Source organism: Haliotis asinina, chromosome 8 (genome assembly GCF_037392515.1).
Source record: "Haliotis asinina isolate JCU_RB_2024 chromosome 8, JCU_Hal_asi_v2, whole genome shotgun sequence".
In the NCBI taxonomy this organism is placed as follows: Eukaryota; Metazoa; Mollusca; class Gastropoda; order Lepetellida; family Haliotidae; genus Haliotis; species Haliotis asinina.
The window spans coordinates 46,784,379-46,805,334 of NC_090287.1; the positions used below are offsets into that span (position 1 = coordinate 46,784,379).

General features: G+C 37.4%; 1 protein-coding gene across 2 annotated transcripts in view; it reads right to left on the minus strand.

Annotated features, from left to right (window-relative positions):
* The window catches only part of LOC137293678 (GRIP and coiled-coil domain-containing protein 1-like), an 88,858-nt gene that overhangs the window by 27,551 nt on the left and 40,351 nt on the right, over positions 1-20,956 (minus strand). For both annotated transcript variants that reach the window (XM_067824374.1, XM_067824373.1), the window contains exons 7-8: positions 14,466-14,657; positions 13,155-13,521 (exon numbers count right to left, since the gene is read on the minus strand). In XM_067824374.1, coding sequence (XP_067680475.1) covers positions 13,155-13,521; positions 14,466-14,657 — 559 coding nt within the window. The remainder of the gene's footprint in view (positions 1-13,154; positions 13,522-14,465; positions 14,658-20,956) is intronic.

Below are 20,956 nucleotides of genomic sequence, written 5' to 3' on the forward strand. Positions count from 1 at the left end.
GTGAAGATAAACTCAAGAAGTTGCTATCCATAAAAAGTTGTCCTGTATTACTACGGCAACTTCTAAATGCCTTTTAAGAATCAAACCTGTACATAGTAAAAAGCACCACTTCAGGTTCTGATTGATATATCTACCAAGTTTTGCAGAAAAATATTGACTGGTTTTTGAGTTCTGCTACAGAAACAAAGCCCATTTAGTCTGAAATGTTTCCATGGAAACTGAGAAAATAATAAATAACAAGCACCTGTAAATAACAAAAGGCATTACATGCCAGGGGGATGATATTTCTCAATTTGATACTCAAACAGTAATGCCAGTGTTTTTTCGCAAAATTTGTCAATTAAGTCAACTAAAAAAATGACCTTGCAGGTTTAGATACCAGCAGAGCCTTTTTAACCAGAAATGTTTAGGCAAATCTAATCTTGGAAAACAGAAATACAGTGACAGACAATTTAACAGACTGACAAAATTGTTCATCTGATTGGGTGTCCGACCTTCAAAATTTTAACAATTGGGTCACCCAGTCTGTCTGCTTCAACTGTAGATGATTTAATTCCATTACAGGGTCTTTTTATACGTTGGAAGTGGTGTCTTCACAGACCTTATGGGTTAACTTCAGCCTTTGCCAAGTCACATTTTCACTTTGTATATGAAGCGTAACCCCCTTTCTCAAAATGCAGCATCAGCTTGTGCTTTTTGATAACTATGTCCACAATTAATGTCAAGTGTAAGACTTACTGGTTACAACAATGAAGCTGTAAGGATTGATTCCCTGACAGGAATTGTCTGGAGAACGACTGAGGGCAGCAAATTCTCTACTGCACCAAAACAGGGTAGTAATAAAAACCTATTTTCAGATTGTTGATAGTTATTTTCGATAATCGTAGGAAAAGGATCAAAGTCAATGTCCAGTGCAACCAACAATGCATGGGATATAAATTTTTCTGTAGAAGATGAACTAACACTGAAGAAATAAGATAAGATATGAATTCCTGTTCAGGGTGGGTTTCTTCAGCACTTTCTCTTCACCAATCAAACTCTTTCCACTAATATACAGATTTTTCTCTCTCAGAAAGAGATCTGTGAACATATGGCGCAACAGGCCCAATGCTTCCCTGGCCAAATCTTTCATGGGAAACTTTGGCCTGGCACAAACTTTCCCCAGATAGACTTTGGGCTAGTACAAAATTTCTCCCCTAAGGTTAATTTTCCCAGAGTAAAGTTTGTCCTTGGCCAAAACTTTCCCACCCTTGAATCAACTTTAAAGGCTACTTCTTTCCCACCCTTGTTCTTATACCCAAAGAGGGGAGATTCTGACCTAGCAAAGCTATTTCTTTCCCAACTTTCTTGTCATATTTATGTTCCTGAAATAGTAAAAAAATAAAACAAGTAATGTGAGTCCTTAATCCTTAGTGCTATAGTGATTGAACAACCAGAAAAATAGATAGAAACTGCTTTTGGAGATGGGCAATACTGTATTAATGGGAAACTAAATCTGGAAATATATTTAAGGGATAAGAGTGAGAAAAATGGATGATTTGTTTCAATTCAAAACCAAACAGCTAAGGGTGAACCATCAACCTTATTGTCATGAATGAAGCAGACCCTTTTGTTTGACAGGAAATTGTTTTGTATCAATATGTATCGCTGTGATGTCAGTACTAAAATATTAACCACTGGTTAAATAATCATGTCTGACCCAACACAATTCCCTATTTCCAATTTTTTAAAACTTATTGATTATTGCAAAACTTTTACTTTATTATATGTAATACCATTACTATTATTTTATATTACCATTTCCTTCTTTTCATATTTCAATCTTTTACTTATTTATCAATCCACTATAGTGCCTTATTCTAATTCAAAAGAAGTATATTTCATTCACCAGAAGTGACTACGGATTAGTAAACAAGCTATGTAAACAAGAGTCATCAGAAGATGACATATTCCCCTGGTCCCCACATATTTGGAAGGACACGTCATCTGACAGTTGCTTAATGTTTTTTTAGATCACGTTTGAATCGTTTACATGGAAATCATGAAAAATATAAATGCCATTATATCTGTAAACAGCAAAAGGCACCACTTCAAGAGCTGTCTCATATATCTGCCACGATCTGTTGGTTCATATCAAATGGTTTTCAAGTTGTGCTCTGGAAACAAAGCCCATCCCTCCCTTTTGAGTCTAAGTACAAATCATTTCCATGGAAACCAAGAAAAATAAAGAATGCCAAAACTTTGTAAATAGCATAAGGCAGCACTTTGGGGTCTGCCTCACATGTCTGCCAAGTTTGCTGACAGACAGTACGAAGGTTTCGAGTTGTGCTCTGGAAGTGAAACACATCCTCCCTTTTTAGACTAAGTCCAACCGTTTCCATGGAAACTGAGAAAATAATAAATTACAAAAGTCTGTGAATAGCAAAAGGCCCAAATTTAGGTTCTGATTGATGTATCTACTAAGTTTCGCAGAACAATATCGAATGTTTTTTGAAGACCATTCCTCCCTTTTGAGACTAAGTCCAAAACATTTCCATTGAAACTAAGAAAAATAAAAATGCCAAAAATCTGTTCATAGCAAAAGATACAATGTTTTTGATGAGTATGTAATCCATAATTCTGAATGTGTGCATCATATTGCTGATATCATGGCAATTCCAGGACAGTAGTTCTTTTAGCAGTAGACCTAAGGACAACAGAGCTACAATCTGTTAAAGAGGGCAGTTTTTCTTCTCTGGGACTATTTCTTCTTATTTATTACGGGTCATTCTGAAACACAAGGTTGTAACTGGTCTCGGGGAGGTAACTTGACTCTGAGGCTGTATTTCAGTGAGCCACTCATGCATCACAAACATGTTTGCAACAGCTGTCAACAGTGGCAGTTGAGTTTGTACCAGTTGTCAAATGGTCTAATAGATTTCAGTGGACTCCAACATTCCCTGTATAAAGATATGCGTATTTGGTCTTGAATGCGTCCCTATAAGATATCACATAAGAATTTATATCTAATCCAACATCCCTCCATTGCCAATTCCAACACTCAAATCAAGTCCAAAAACTGACTGACTCTACACCGACATTATATTTTCACAAGAGATTGCATCGGTTAACACATTGTGTGTGTTTAATGGAGAAGTGTACACAAAATAATCATGTTTTTTCTTTTGTGAAACATAAAGAAATTTTTAATTAGCTAACAACAATGCTTGAAAGTATACACTCAATTTTTCTTAAAATCACAGTATAACCCTCAATATTAGTGATGAAATGTTCTGTACCACCAACACATATTATATTATAATAAGAAGTTATGATTAGTTACCACACTACAGGTCAATGACTACACAGACCGCTAAGGGAGCAAGCACTATACAACTCTATATATGTACGCATACTACTGTTTATTAAATTTTGTGACATGTTCTGAAATGGTTGATTTGGTGTCTGCTTCTGGATGTCATTTGTTCTTTGATGTGGATGTTTTGTTTTGTTTTGTTTTTTTTATTTTCAATATTTTCTACAGGCATACATTATAGGATCATACAAACAGGCTGCTAAACAGTTCAGTGTGATTCATCAGTTACATAACATGTAAAACATGTACACAGAATTAAAGATTGATATACATCTATCCTGACAAGTGTAACATTGACCAAAATTGAAAAAAACTTTTGTTCAGTACTACTAGATAAATGGAGATACTTGGTAGCAACACAATATTTAATAATTTCCTTTTCATTAAAATTGATATCAGGCAAATGGTTTCCAGAAGCACATTTGAATATGTTTTCTTTGACTAGAAGAATGATTACATTTATAGGATTATTATTTTCACCTTTAATTCCAAGCAAAACCTTTTCCAAAGTAAAGTTTACCGATAGTTGAACAACAGGAAGCCATTTTGTTACTTCAATCCATTACATGCTCACATTTCCAAAAGAGGTGGTCAATGGTTTCTAGACCTTTTTGACAAAAAGAGGTGACTCTATGTATTTTATTTCATAAATAAAAGATTTTGTTGGTAAAACATTGTGGATAATCCTATACTGTAGCCACGTAAGTTCGGTACTTTTCGTACATTTATTTGGGATAATGTTGTAAATTATCCATTCTTTGTCAGTAAACTGTCATAAAACCACATTCCCATTTGGAATAACATGGTAGTAATGAAGGATGAATTCAAGAGAGTATTATATAAAAATTTATTTCCCTCAGAATTATTTAATGTTTGGTAATTAAAGGGAAAGATGGGATTTTGCAGGGGTTCTGAAAATTCATAAATTTTATGTTTGTGTGCATATGACCTTACTGCTGCTTTGATTCCTACGAAGGCTAGAAAATTGGTTTTTAGCTGATACTTTTTTGAAAATTCTTCGAATGTTAATAACCTACCTTCCTCATGTATAATATCATTAACAAAAACTACACCTCTGGTCTTCCAGTTTTCATACATTATCAATTTGTCATCAATAGTTACGTAGGAGTTACCCCAGACAGTTGTACTTTTAATTTGGTTTTCTGAGAACAGTTTTCAGTCATATTTAGCAAGACTTCCCATACAGTAAAAACATCTTTCCAAAATCTGTTGGATAAATTAGGAATACATATTTTTTAAATTTGCTTTGTGTTACCAGACCAGATGGAATATGTTTTAGGTATAATAATATAGGCCCATTTTTTATTTGAGGTAATAAGTATTTATCCATTTAAGTTTTTGAGCATAAATGATGTTGTGTACATCTAGAGTAGTGTCCTGAATCATCGGTCATGACCCTATTTTCGGTCACTTTGTTTGCAATAAATTATTTCAAAGCTCGTTATCGCCGTGTTGATCTTTTCCGTATATGGAAACCGTGTGACTTCTCCGCAAACACCTTTCACGTACTTCCGTGTATTGCGTCACTACTTTATGCGCAATACGTCGGCAACATTATGTCATCGATCTTTGTGTTCCTGGCGGCAAATTTCAAAGACCTCGACTGCACGCACGTCTCAAAAGTAGCAACATTGATGATATTCTTGACAGGTGAGGTGTTCTACGTCATCAATTTATGTGCACATTCTAGGTGTGAAAAGATTTGCGGAACTGGTCTTATAAGTTTCATTCACAATAAATGTGAACATTTGGTTTTAAAAATGTGAAAATATAAACGACTGAAATTACAGGACATTTTACTGTGAGTCCTATAAAATCGGTCATGTTATTTTTAAGCTTTTGATTGAAACATAATTATGTAATGAAAACATTGCTTGATATATAATATACTGTTGCCTTCAACTGGAACTGGGTGGAATTGGAATATTTAAAAGCACCAAAACCTATTTGAAAATATTTTTTATTGTATTTCATGGTTACTGAGCGACATACATTTTGTTTACCTGTACATTATGTAATGATTTGAACAAACTTTTTAATGAAACATTAGGAACAGAAAACTGACACATTACAATACATTTACTACAAGAAATACAAAATTTATATGCAAACTATACATAGAACATAAGACTATAAAGATTCCTATTCCAAACGAATATGTAACAGTATGGAGCCATAAAGTCAATTGCGTTATTTTGGAGTCTACATTTTTAGCGTTTAATATAAGCAGAATTTCAAAAATGCATTGCTTCTAATTTTTCAGGCATGAACACCAATATTGTGTCATCGTTGTCTGCCAGAAACATTACTGGAAAATAGTTTATTCAGGACGATTTCATGAAATATCAGATCAGGCAATTGTTCTTTTCAGAACCCCAGTTCGATGGTGTTCAGATGCACCTTGTAGAACTTCTAATAAATCTACTTGACCACCCTGTGTGTGGAGATCTGACCAGGATCGTTACTTTGGAAGTTTTGGTGCTGCAAATGTTTCCATGTCCCCAGTGCCAGTGCTGGTAATGAGGACAATGATGAATGCCGACTTCAACCTGAAACTGCTTTAATGCGTGAAGTATTGGAACATATTCAGTTTTAAAATGTATCTAATTAAAATTCAATTCTCAAGTTGTCGGGTTCTCTTTCCATTTATTTCAGGATGCCTTTCTCAACTAAGTACAAGAAGTATGACGTCACTAAGATTGGAGAAGCGGCGGAAAAAGTTCGGAATAGAACTTTGTCCCTACGTAAAGCTTCTGAACTCTATGGCATACCCAGATCAACAAATGGCACAGGTAAAGTGAAGGACGGTTCGATGCCGATACTGAGAACCAATTCGCCGCTAAGATTAAAGTGGCTGCCAATCAGGGGTTTGGTTTAACAAGGGCACAGGCGATGGCGAAAGCTGGAAAGCTTGGAAATAAGTTGAACATTAAAACCCCATTTAGACACGGTACAGTCAGCAAAAACTGGCAATATGGCTTTATGCGCAGGCACCCGGACTTGTCTCTTAGGAAGCCTCAAAAGCTGTCAACATCCAGATCTTCCAGCATGATTAAAGGGGACATACAAGAATACTTCTCAAGTTTGGGTAATATTTTAACAGAAAACGCTCTCATCCACGCTCCAGCAAGAATATGGAACATGGATGAGAGTGGTTTCCATCTGGAACACACGCCTGTTCATGTAGTCGCAGGTAAAGGTTGTAGGAGTGTCCCGAGCAGGGTTAGCATGGCTCGGGACAATGTCACGGTGGTAGCGTGTGTTAACGCTGATGGGGATAAAATGCCACCAATGTTTATTGTTAAGGGTAAAACCCCTACGTCTCTATTGTCATTCAATACTGCTGACGGACCAGATGAGTTACAACCTGTCAATACTGATCCAACTGTAGTTGAGGCACTTTTAAGATCGATATCTGGGTCAGATGTCAAAATCATTGATATTCCAGCCTCGGCAGCAATGAATGAACTGTTTGCCGTATGGGACAACTATATTTCAAAATTGTGAAAGGAAACATCACCAAGGGGTCATCGTTTGTTGACGAGTGATGAATGCATTGCAAACAAACTCATTGAGAAAGAGAAAAAAGAACTTCGGGGGAGGGCCAAACAAGAACGTTTGGAGAAAAGACAAAGGAAATCACTGACCAACAGGGAGTCTGCAGGGGGCAAAGGGAAGGGAATGGGTAAAGGGACGAAAAGCAGCACATTGGCTCCAGCATGGAAGCAAATAGAGTAATTTTATAACTTATCTAAAAGAAATGTCCTCATGTTTTTCTCCGTCCACTGATATGCGAGGGGAATGGATAGGTTCTCATATATGAGTTATTCCTGTTGTTTGTTGTTACTTTGTGTTTTGGCTATCCATTAGGACCATCCATTTATCTTGATATTTGATGTGATTCTTGAATTAAGAGTGCAGTGAAAATGTCAGTCCTCAGTACACTTTTCCCATTTCTATGTGTTCAGTCTGTAATAGACTATGAATGTGTTGAATCTGAAAAAGTAGAGTTAATATGTTAAGCTCTGCATATGGCATTTTAGAAATGTAGTGGGGTGATAATAAACAAGAGCAATCTTTGTAGTAGTATTTGCGGTGTAAGGATTTTACATCACAACACACTCAATCAGTTACCTTGAAACATTTCTCGTATTGACAATTACATAAACGGTATTTTCAGTTCTCAATGGGAACAACAACTGGGTCACATGCTGTATCTGTTGTCTAACAGTTTCAATGAATCATATGTTTATTACACAACTACTGTCATATTTTTAAAAATAACTACAACTGACCGAAATTACAGGATAAGTGACTGAATTCAACATGACAGGTGACCGAATTTAGAGGCCTCAACTCAACTTGGTTTATATTATTAAAGCACGTATTGTATGCGCTTCAACTATCAACCAATGACATTGTTTGCTACAAAGCATGTTGAAGTGTTGTCCACTGCCCTAAACCATAACGATACACGGCACAATGCAGGCACACAGTCCACATACCCCGAAACCTCCGGTAAACAATCGGAAATACAGGACACTACTCTAGTACCCTGATCCCACCATGTTCTGGGTTTATAGTGTTTATGTTTCTTTTTCCTTTATCCGCCTTATTATTCTATATGAATCTGAAACATGCTTTTTCTAATTTCACGAGCAGTGACCACGTATTCATCTGTTTTTCAACTTTTGCAGTTATCTGCCTATAATTCCCTATAATTATCTTCAATCATAGTGTCAAGATCAATATTAAAGTTTATTCCTAGAAGACTAAAATCTGTTTGAGACCAATCAGAGATGTATTTTGTACATAGTTTGTAACATGACCTCAATTTTGAACCAATCCAAATTGGTTTTATCTTGGCAACGTTCACCCTTAAAGGTCACAACCCCAAAATCATTCATACACAATTATCATTTATTCATGATGTATAATATACATTGCTGCTTGTAAAAAACTTGTAACAAGTAGATGATTTACTTGTTTGTGTATATAACCAAGATTAGACTACTGCTCACGACCTCATACTCAGCGCATGCATACTGTTTCAAGCTCTGTGAACCTATTCACTGCGCATGCCTTATTGGCGCAGCGCAGCATAGCTGTTGAAACCACTTTTTCCCCCAGTACTGGGGGAAATTTAGTGAAACGTTTCACAGGCTCTTTTTTTCATCACGTTTTTTCAACTTTATAGGTTGAATTGACATTTTTGATGAATTCTTTTGGGATGTGCATACCGAAAAGTATCAAAATCTGCAAAGCTGTGTTTTACGTTGCATGTGACCTTTAAACTAGAAAAGTGGGCAAATATTTGCAAGACATTCAGAACTGCATAGAAGCATTTTTCTGATCCATCTAAAGTAAAAGTAGTGTCATCGGCAAGTTGTGACAGAATATATTCTATGTCCTTTAATGTTAGTGTTGTTGTGTAGCATTATACCTAATATTTTTACACAAAGGATAAACAAGTATGGTACAACAGGATCTCCTTGGCGACACCCAAGTTCAATAGTAAAAGGTTCTGTAGCAAAACTACTGACCATCCTCCTTGATTCTATACCATTATATAGTCTTAATCCATATAATAATGCTTGAATCAAACCTATAAAATGATAGTGCCTTTATCAAATAATTTCTATCAACTGAGTCGAATGCTTTTTCAAAGTCCACTTGTAGTGTGCTTCTCACCATGGATCCTTGAGATCACAGGTATCAATAAGTTGCATTACCTTTTTCCATGCTTTTGTATTGTTTTATACATATAATTATGAGTGTCTAATCGTTGGTTTATTACCAGATTCCAGTCACCACAAAGGCATATTTCATCATTGTCAAAGTCCATAACAATTTTGTGATCCTATCGTAGAATTCATCGTTATTTGGTCCGTATATATTAATAACTGTATGTGTAATTTCATCTACTAAGATTTTCAAAGCCACATAGTTACCAACCTCATTGAGTTTGGAGATCAATACTGTGAAGCTGAAATTATTATCAAAAAGAATAGCAGTTCCTCCAGCACTGGAGTTGTAACTACTTATACAACATTCACTGTAATTCCACTGTTGTTCTATTAGGCTCATTTGCTCAGATGTAAAGTGCACATCTTGTAAACAGTACCTGTATATATATATTGCTTTTCTTTTTTTTAAAAAGTTAAATACTTTTTTCCTTTTGAAGCTATTACCTAAACCTCTGCAGTTATATGATAATACCTTTAATTTTTCCATTTACATAATAAGATCTACAAGTTATCCTTGACAAGTACATAGCAATGTGTCTGATAGTTGTTAAATATAGAAAGCAATGAAAGTCATTTAGCATGTAGCATTGTTGCTGGTAGCTTGTTGTCTTTTAGTTTAGACAGTTGTAAAGATATGCCTGTTTTTAACACAAGAATAGTATTGATTATCTGTTTTTCATGTCTTTGTTCAAATAAAAGTAGAAACAAGTAAAAACATTTGAAATTCATGCAAATCCCCCTATTTGGTGTTCCCCTCCCCTTCCCCATGGATATAATCTTTTTCGAGAATGCTGGGTTTTCTGCCTTCAAAAACTCAAGAACATTCAATCAGAAAAAAAAGAAATGGTGAAGAAAAGCTAACAAATAGGCAGCAACATAGTTCAGATCACGTTATCTTACATAAACTAAACTGAAATAGGGCCTATCGCCTAGTTTACTGTGGACACGTAAGTGAGATGCACATACGTATTATACAACCTTTCACACTTTTAGTTACTGACAAACATTGGTACTCACCAGTCCATATGAATATGTGGTTCATTTCTGTGAGGTTAAAGTAGTGAGCACACAAGCAAGCGCACATATCAATATTCGTGCGTATCGAATGATCTCACTCCACAAACCACGTGCAGTTAAGTGCATGAGCTTCTCGCACACAATAAGCATGTACAAATAGGGTGGAGGTAGTTCGATGACTGTTTTGCAAATTGTAGCAAGCAGATCGCAATTATTGCTGGTTCAATTTTGCATGTTAAGTCTAGCACATAATTTTCAAAGTTAGGAAGTATTATTTCAGACTACATGCTCAGTTTCAATTAAAGGAGATGTATACTTTTTACATAGATTCTTCATGTTATCAGCTGTTGTTGTAAGTTCTCATAATAACAGAACTGAATATGGACCATCTCCTGGTTTACTGTAGACATGTAACGTTTGGCACAGAAAATGTTAGTTTCACATATGCATTATACAACCTTTCACACTTAAGTAATTGACAAACATTGCTTCTCACTTGTGTCACCAGTCCATATGAATATGTGGTTCATTTCCGAGTAGAGTAGTAAGCACACAAGCATGCAGACATACCCACATTCGTGTGTAACTGATCATCACGCTCCGCAAACCACATTTAGTTAAGTGCATGAACTTCTCATGTACAATGCGCATGTAAATAGGATTGAGACAGCGTGACGACTGTTTCACGGAGTGCAGCAAACGGATCGCAATTATTAGTCATTAACTCAAGCACATAATTTACGATTTTTGGGAAAAAGGTATTTTCAAACTAAATAGTACCTTCCAATTATAAGAGTTTGATTTACAGAAATTCATCATGTACATATTAAGTTCTCAAGAGAGGCACATTTGCACCTTTGTTTACTTTTGTGGTAATAAGTTATGAGGGTTTAGGCGTGTTTGGTCCATGCTGTTTTGGGGCCCTTTGTTTCAAAGATGATCTCTGACCCGTGTACAAAGATGCGCCTTCTCACAGATCTCAGTTGCCGGTCAACTTAGTATGGCCAAACGTTTAACATACCGGGCAGATTGGTTTGGATACTTTTCCGGATTCTCTTAGTAGTTTACGGGCTTTGAACATATCCTCCCTGTCCGACATGTATGAGAATGGAGCGATGATGCTCTTATGTGCGTCTGGTCAGTGTTTACGCTGATATCTGCCAAGATCTGTTGAAAGATATGAAATGGTTTTCGAGTTGTGCTCTGGGAACGAAGCCCACCTCTCACTTTTGAGACCAAGTCCGAAACATTTCCATGGAAACCAAGAAAATAATACATCACAAAAACCTTTCAAAACCAAAAGGCACCACTTTGGGGTCTGCAACACATATCTGCCAAGTTTCATGGACAGATATTAAGAAGTTTTTGAGTTCTGCTCTGGAAACGAAACACACGTTTCACTTTTCAGACTAGGTCCGAAACGTTTCCATGGAAACCAAGAAAATAACACATCACAAGATCCTGTACATAGCAAAAGGCACCACTTCAGGTTCTGACTGATATATCTACCAAGTTTCGCAGAAAAATGTTGAACCGCTTTTGAGTTCTGCTCCAGAAACAAAACACACCTCTCACTTTTGAGACTATGTCCGAAACATTCCCATGGACACCGAGAAAATAATAAATCACAAAAACCTGTATATAGCAAAAGGCACCAGTATAGGTTCTGATTGATATATCTACCATGTTTTGCCAAAAAATATGGAACGGTTTTTGAGTTCTGCTCCGGAAATGAAGCCCATCCCTCCATTTTGAGAATAAGTCTGAAACGTTTCCATAGAAACGGAGAAAATAATAAATCACAAAAACATGTAAATACCAAAAGGCACCACTTTTGGGTCTGCCATACATATCTACCAAGTAACACTGACAGATATTAACAAGTTTTTGAGGTCAGCTTCGGAAACGAAACGCAACTCTCACTATGTCCGAAACATTTCCAAGAAAACCGAGAAAATAATAAATCACAAAAACCTGTATGTAGCAAAAGGCACCACTTTAGGTTCTGACTGATATATCTACCAAGGTTTGCAGAAAAATATTGAACGGTTTTTGAGTTCTGCTCCGGAAACGAAGCCCACTCCACCACAAGACTAACACCAAAATGTTACATGGAAAAACAAAAAAGATATAAAAGCCAAAAATCTGTAAAAAGCAAAAAGCACAACCATAGGCTGAGATTACTATGTCTATCAAGTTTGTCTCAAAATATTGAACGGTTTCTGAGTTATGCTCCGGAAATAAAATGATTACAGATGGATGGACGGACAGACGAGGTGTCGACTACATCCCCCCGCATTACACGCCGGGGGGATAAAAAGTATAATCCAAAACTTTACCTAGATGGAGTTTAAGGCCAATCGATCTCACTAAGTCTGTAGCCATCCAAACACCATGAAAAACCAATGAAAGAATATATTAGGAAAGTATCTTCATACTATCAAAACAGACTTTTAAAAACAGTTTAAGCAATCTATAATACAAACATCAACATTCACACTTTAGATGTTACTTAGCAGACACAATCTTCACTTCATCAAGCTTTAACTTGAAATTCAAGGTTTTTCAAGGCAAATATAGATTTTCCAGGCTTTTTAAAGATCATATGAATCATGGTTTTGAATCAGTATGGCTGTGGATCAGTATGTATCTGTCTAAGTAAGCGACTGATGTGATTATGCCGATGTAGGACAGTGAGATGTGAATGGGTGCATAGTGGAGCTTGCTACTGGTGGGTTTGGGTGCTAGGTTGAGGATGGAGTTATTCACATTGCCTACAAATTTAGTGAGACAGTACCTCCGGTACTTCCAGTTGAAGACAATCAACTAGCAGTTACAAGATTATTGTGTGCAAAGAAGGAAAATGACTCCTCTGTTCCTACTAGAACAATTTCAAACATACAGTTGAAAGTTTCAACTGCATCTATTGTGTTGCAGATGGCAGACAAAACAATGACATAGCAAGCAGTGAACCATTGGACAATTCAACACCGACTGAGGCAACCTATACATACCTTGAATGTTAACAGGACTTTCCAAAGTTGTATTAGCAGCATTAAGTAGATGTGATAGATGAACTATTCTCTCCACTATAGCTTCCGGGTCCAAGTGACTATCTTCTGCAGGAAGGGAAGAGACAGCAGCTGTTGCCAGGACAGTGTTCTCATGGTCCAGCTGACTAACCCTCTCCTTCAGCCTGGTGATCACCTCCTGGTCTTTCACCCTTTTCTTGTCATAGTTTCCCACAATATCAGATATTTCAGACAGTTTCGTTTCCAGACTGCAGATTCGTTCTTCAGACTGTTGTGCACATATGTTGTGTTGATATTCTGCCTCATTTGCTCTCCTGGTTTCTTCAGAAACTTGCTGCTGGTAGCTTGTCTAAATGAAGAAAACAAACGTATATATGTGTGCATGTTTGTGTGTAAACTACAAATAATAGTCCACTGACCTAAAGACCACCATGCCTCCCACTCACCTCCCAACAATATCCTCAACTTTTCTGAACATCTGGCATGTCTTCTACATGAAACTGAATGTTTGTATTTGTGGAGTAAACCTGAACTGCAATTCCATGAGCTACTGACCTAAGCGAAAAGATCCACTGAAGGCTTGAAAAATCTTCAAATATCATATGTCTTATAACATGTGAATCTGAAGGTACTGTGGTTGCAATGATGCTATTTGTATTTGGAAATAACTGAAAGTGTAAATATTCCGTAACTTTAATTTATTCAAATGGTATTGGGAGAGAGTAAACGGAATATCCCTAGGTCAGCGTGACCATCTGTAGAGTATCCCTTGGTCATGGGACATTCCACTATGCCCCTGGGCCATGGGGACTTTCTGTAGAATATCCCTGGGTAAGAGATACCTTTAGAATACCAAATGAACTGAGGCATAATTAGATGTGACTAAGGCTATAAATACTTCAAATGACATCAGTGGAGGTCTACAGATCTGTTTCAGTCCTGTAATCAACACTAATATAAAAGAACATGGAAAATACAAAGTTTTCTTTCTCAATTCTTGGAATTTGATTCATAACCCTTTCATTTTCCTCCACCATGAAGTGTGAACTGCTGTTTCAGAGAGCAACATATGCATGTTTAAGATCTACTGACAATATTGCAGTGGACAACTATTGGTTACCATATTAGACTCGAATGTCTTCAGTAAGGCTACATGCATCCATTCTCTATAAGTTTGATGAAGTCATCTTGAAAAATAAAACTGCCTTGAAAAAGACTTGTGGTTGAAAAATCTGGTCATTACTATTGTGGCACATGGCAAAAAATAGCAAAAAATATAGATGTAAAAGTCACCTTGAGTTCCTCCATTTCTTTCTGCAGTTCCAACAGCAATGGTGATGGAGTGTTAGATTTATCGTCAGATTCCTTCAGCTGATTCCGTACGATAGTCAATTCTTCAGACAATGAATTAATTCTTTTTTCATACAGCTCATGGTCTTTTGAGCCATTATTTTTCTCCTTTAGGGCACTCTGTGCTGCATCAAGCTGCAATAAAATAAAACAGAATAACAATTAGGAACAAAGTATCAAAATCATGTATATAATTCACTAACCACCAAATGTTTGCAAAATTGTGAGCTTGCATTTACTGTATGTCTGTCTGAAGTGTTAAATACAGTTATCATACATAAATGTTAGAACTTGAGATCTCATATGCTCATGTAATTTGATGATTAGAATAGATCCCTCATACCACACAAATGTTGTTTATGTGTCAGTGAAAGTCACCTTACATGACCCAAGTTAACCTATTAAGTCTTTTACAAATGCACATAGAATATCATAAAAATCATAAGATGAATTCAAACAAGTGGTTTCATTTCAGCTACATGTGGTTTGTTACATTAATCTGTAGGTTTGATACCACACGCAGGAGCTGAAGATGCTGGTTACAATTGTTTTCTGTGATGCTTGCTTATTGTAAGAGCTATCTAGGTGAATGGACTCATCTTCCAGTCCCTCCTGGATTTTCTGCATGCATTGTATCTGTAAAGATCTGTATCAGTAGGTCTTGTGTTTTGTTAGAACATAAAACAGGACAACGCTCATCAAAAGGTACATAGTATAAGCCTATACAAAGAGAGCACAGCTGATATAAGCAAAGATATCTTAGCTGAAAACAAATTTCAACCTAATTCTCAGGTTCATGACCAGTGCTGACAAACAATGTTGTTTATTCTGTTTGCCAGCATACATGTATGGGAGCCACCATTCTATTCCATGAACCCTTTCATTTCTCTGCATTTGCAACTAACATTTGGAATGTACCATTCCCATCAACATTTCCCTTCCTTTGAAAATTTAGATTTCAAATGGAAAATCTCTCAAGTAAACATAATAAGGTTCAGAAAACTTTTCTAGCATTTAGTCATGAATGCAATATAGAGTGCAAAATTTTTTAAATTGTTTTATAAGCCAAATGTATGAAATGAAATGTGTTTAGAAACTTAATTGATGTGTGCACTCTTAGACTCATTTTAACTGTCCTTCATAATCTATTAGTTTCTATCATCAAGGTCTAGCACATAGTCCTTCAGTCTCTCTTCCAGAGCAGTTGAGTTTGCACCACCACAGGACTAGTCTCATTGTCTGCAGCATTCTGTTTGTGGTTAAGTGTCATGGATCTGTCAGAAACACATGGCATTGTGGGGACTGGCAATGATTTCATAGGCTCCTTGTGGTGCCCCACTTAGGGTCATTTAGTTACTTTGTATGCATTAATTACATGCCTTTGTGTTCCATTCCGACATGGCTGCAGCTCCCGCTTGTGGTCTTATTGCTAATCCTTTACGACGGCTTCATTCACTTTATCGTCAGTTCACTAATTACACGTCATTAAGAGTGACCTCCCTTCTTGTTGTCTGCCCCACGTGAAAGCTCATGTTCAAGGCTGCCCACACTCCGGGTTTGTACGGATATAAGTATGCATGGTTCTTTCACTGCTATTCATAGAGATTTATTCTACCATTGTCAATGAGAGGAATGAAGATTTATAAATGCAAACAAATCTTTTGTCATCTTTGTGAGGGCAATATACTCGCTGGGGCTTCTTTCCTGTATTGTGCACATGTCCCACATGCATTACAGATAATGAGGATAGAAGTCCTCATACCTGGCCAAAACAACATTTCTCTTGCCATTCTCAGACTAGAATCTGGTCCCAGATGGTTCAGGTGGATCTTCTCCAGCATCTCTTTGTACAAGGACTGTGGTATCAGGATCTGCGGGCCTTTGTAAATGATCCCATTGCTAAGAAGGAGTTCATCTTTGAATCCCCACGGAAGGAAGCAGTCTGACATCAAGGGAACTTTGTTTCTCTGGCCATCTTTGACCGATGAGAGAGCATACACTGGACATAAGTTGGTCCTCCACAGTCTTCTCCTTAGCTTGTCCTCGGTTTGCTTCAAGGACCTTGGATTGTGAGCCTTGATTTCCGTTTCCAATTCAAGACGAATTACTTCATAATCTGTTACCTCAATGGTCACTGGTTTTGGGAGTGCCGCTAGTGACAGTGTCTCCCAAATGGAGAATTGACCCCCTTCTGTATGTGAACTGATATTGCTGTCACTTCATGGGAATCTGCTGAAGACCGGCAGGTGCTTTGCATACATTTTTTTCACAAACGTCTCCAGTGGTTTATTATCTTATTATCTGTGTGGACTGTGATGTCTGCTATCCCATACAGCCATTAGCCAAACTTGGAAAATGTGTTTCATATGGCAAGGCACTCCTTCTTTGTGAGTATCGCTGCTCTGTCGCATTCATGCTGCAAGAAGAGAAGGCAACAGGGTGGAGTTTCCCGACTGAAGTAGTGTGCCACCAATTCATCCTCACTTGCATCCACTTGCAGCAATAACAGCATTTTTTCAGATCATGGTAGCTGACAATTGGTGTCAGTTCTTAAACCCGTGTGAAGGCAGACTGCTCGGTTGATGACCATAAGGCGGGAACACCATCTTGGGCAAGTCTGGTGAGTGGCTTCATTCTTTTTAACACAGGTTTTCACTGAAGGGTGATAGTTGAACATTTCTATGAATCTTAAAAGGCTTGCTTTGGTTGTTTCTGTCTCTAACTGCAGCTATCTGGTCTGGATCTGCTTTCATTCCTTCATCTTGAATCTAAGCTTGAAAGGGTGACATTTTATGTTCTTGAGCAGGCATCTTTCCATTAAATCCCACACACTTCCTATCATGATCAATCTCTGCTTCCTCGTAGGTGTTTCCTTCACAATATATGAGAATGCCATCTGTTCTTGAAATGGTACTGCTCAGTCCCTCCGCTCAGGCTCCATCAAGTCTTATTTGAAAATTTTCTGGGGTACCTGTAATGCCAAACTGTAGGTTCCATAAGACATGTGCATGGTTGACATGAAAGATGATTTTCCATCTAGTAGTATGTGGATGAACCCCTCATGTAAATGAACAAGTTACCTGGCATTGGCTGAGGCACTGAACACTGGCTTGATTCTTCCTTGTGAATGACATCCAGACAATTGCAAGCAGAACGTTGAATCCAAAGTCTTGATATTGTGTAGGGTCAGTTGAGTCCATACCTATCTGTGAACGAGTTCTGGCTTGATAACCTGGTGGGTAACTGCCCTTGTCACAGGTCCTGGTTACATGGGTGGACAATGTGCATACTTCATCATCTTTGATTTATATCAATCTGATTTTCTCTGAGTAGGTGTCCGATAGGAGAGCTGGTTTTCCTTTCTTTTCATGAACTGGAAAATTTCAAGAGATGATATTGATTATCTCTTTGACAAATCAGATCCACTTGCCCTACTGGATATAAAGGCTTTAAGTCTCCCTGTCAGTGAAGGATGTATGATGATGTCCTGAGTTTGATTTGTGGAAAATCACTTCTTACTGTTTCTTTTGAGATTGTATTGTAGGTAGCTCCTGAGTCAATTTGGTATTTGATTACCTTGAAATTAGATCCTGTGTCAGAGGATAGAAGGTTTACGAAGGACTTTTCCCCTCCACTTCTGGTGTTGAGGTTGTGAACTTGTGCGTCAAGGGAAAATATCTGGTATTCATTATCCTGATCAAAAGTATCCCCATACTGATCATGTGGAAAGTCTTACCATTATGGTGGGGCTGGTGTCACCACTGTCCTGTGTATCGACCACCCCATCCTTGACTCCTACTAGGCTGTCCTCTTCCCCTTGAATAGAATGTGAATTAATTCGACTGCAGACATACCCTTGCAAAATTGTCATTAATTACAAATTTATCACAGGTTTTGCCTTTAGTTAGATATACTTTCCATGAATGTGGACCTCTCTTATTACCACTTCAATTCATGAAGTCTTGTCCATTGTATTTGTTCATCTATGTCTCTGCAAGAGTTGATGATTAGTCTGTTTACCTTCAGTGAAGATTCAAAGGCTTTTGCTTCACTGACAACTTCAGACATTAATTTCTTACTGTTATCTGCTTTTAGATGAGTCTTGAGAAGTTCAGTTCTCATATCACTGTCATGCAAGCCAAATACAAATTTGTCACAACACATCTCATCAGCCATTGTTGTGAAATGACATAGAATGACTGCCTTTCTGACCTTGACGTCCCAATCCTGCACAGATCCATGAGGTACACACCAAAACTTGAACCTATCACTCATAACTAGCAATGGTACCTGTGTAAAATGTTCTCAATTTGTGTATCAACACCCATGGTTTATTGATATCTTCCTCAATAGTATATCTAAGAACCTGAAGTGCTTCATCGGGCATGGATGATCTCAACGATGCTATTTCAAGTCTTTGGTTTTTTATGGTATTGGTCCTTTTCAGCCTTTCGATTTTTGTGAAGGTCTCTATAGTCTGCTTGCACTATGCCATGTTGCAACCTACTGACCTTGAAATTTTCTGGACAAATTCTTCCCTAAATCTACATTTACAGCTTTCTTGATCCCACATCCGACACCAAATTTCAACCTAATTCTCAGGTTCATGTCAAATGGTTACATGCTCCACGATGCAGTCTAAAATCACTCCCCAAGAGGGTTACCTCCTTTTTCAGTGATTTCTGTTCTGTTTTGGTGTATATGAGCTCAGTTTTGATGATATGCTCCTCATTTGTATGGTAGGCCTGATTGCCAAGCTCTTGTCACTCTCTCCTCTGTTCAGCTCCCACTAAAACCTTATCATATAGGGCAATTGATAATTTGGAAAAGTAGTTTTTCTTCCGTTCTCCTGTTTTGTAATTTTCATTTCTTCGACACTGTCTTTTGCCTTTTAGACATCAGGTTTTAGACATGACATTCTAATATTGAGGCAAAGCTCTATCCTGGAAATATTTCTTCAGTAAGTTTTACTAGAAACAAGTTTTTCATTGGTCTTTTGTTGTTATCATATGATGGTTTGTCCTCAGGAACTGAGTGAAGTTCCTCCAAAGTTTGAGTGGCAGACACATCAATTTACTTCATGTAACAAACAGCTTGTAAAAGGTTCAACAGTAGCTTCATTAAGTGAAATAATTTCATTTTTAGGAAAAGGAATATTTAGTTGTTTGATTGGTCTGAACAGACTCGGGCCATCCGATTGGCCATTCCCACTGTATATTTTATTTCCAACCAATTGGAGTCTGTTTGTGCGGATCTGATCAGTTCACTTGAATGTCAAGGTCACTTATGGCCGACAAGTGAGAAGGATTGCCAGCGGTTTTGGTGAAAATGCTTGCTTACTGTCGAGAAAATGATATGTAGATGTTGAAATACGTTTTCCGACCCGCGGAATGCCGCAGCCAATCGAATCCTGCCCAATGCTGGTGCTGTCAACATGGCTGGAATTGATAAACGAATGTAAAAGGTGAGTTTTCGCCGTATTTGGTGATCCATGATTTTGGCTTGAAATAGCGAAGATAGCTGTTTTCGATGATTCGTGGCGTATAACTTTTGAAATAATGATCCGATTGTGACCAGTTATGGGTCATTTTGTAGGGAAATCATCTGGCTTTCGATCTGTTGGCGTTGACAGGGCCTTAAAATAGTTTACGCGGTGACATGTAACTTTGATCGAACAGGGGGTGGTTTCTGCGTTACATCCCTTTCCTTTTATATAGTACTAGGGTAGGGTCTATACACATATATGTCTTTTGAGCGCTGTTTCTAAGCAATACATGTCCCTGTGCTTGTTTCTAGAATTTAACTTAGAGCTCCATATTTTCTTGAAGTGAGATTTATACTCGGCCCGAAGTTTATCTTGAATCTAGGCATTTCAAGAGAGGTATAGGGCTGATCTTCCACAAGATGCTCAATAACTTCTCTTCCTTGTAACTCGAAAACCAGAACTATTGCCAGGAGAGCCACATCAATTTAGGGTATCTGTTTTGTAAATGTGACTCTCCCAGTCTGCAAACAAGGGATCAACAATATTTGCACAATCAAGCAAGCGTAACTGTTAATCCTCTGTTAACTGTTAACTTACAGAGACTTAATGTAATACAATGAAAACGTGTTAAAATGATATCTTACTTGATTTCTCAGGCAATTTGATATCAGTTATACAGGATCCCTCCCATGCAAGCATACAATTTTGTGAGTGGATCTCGTTCAACAAAGGAAATTGTTTTGTAATTCTTTTTACTGATATTGTTTGATCCCATTTATCTGGTGCACATTTCATCAGACAGTAAGACTACAGAATACAGGATTACATTCTGCCATGTTTGAAAGCAACGTTTGGTAAGGATAAGGGTAAGAGTAAAGGTAAAGTTTAGGTTTTGAGTTAGGGTTAATGTAAGGTTAAGAGCTAGGGTTAGCGTTTGGTTTAGGATGAA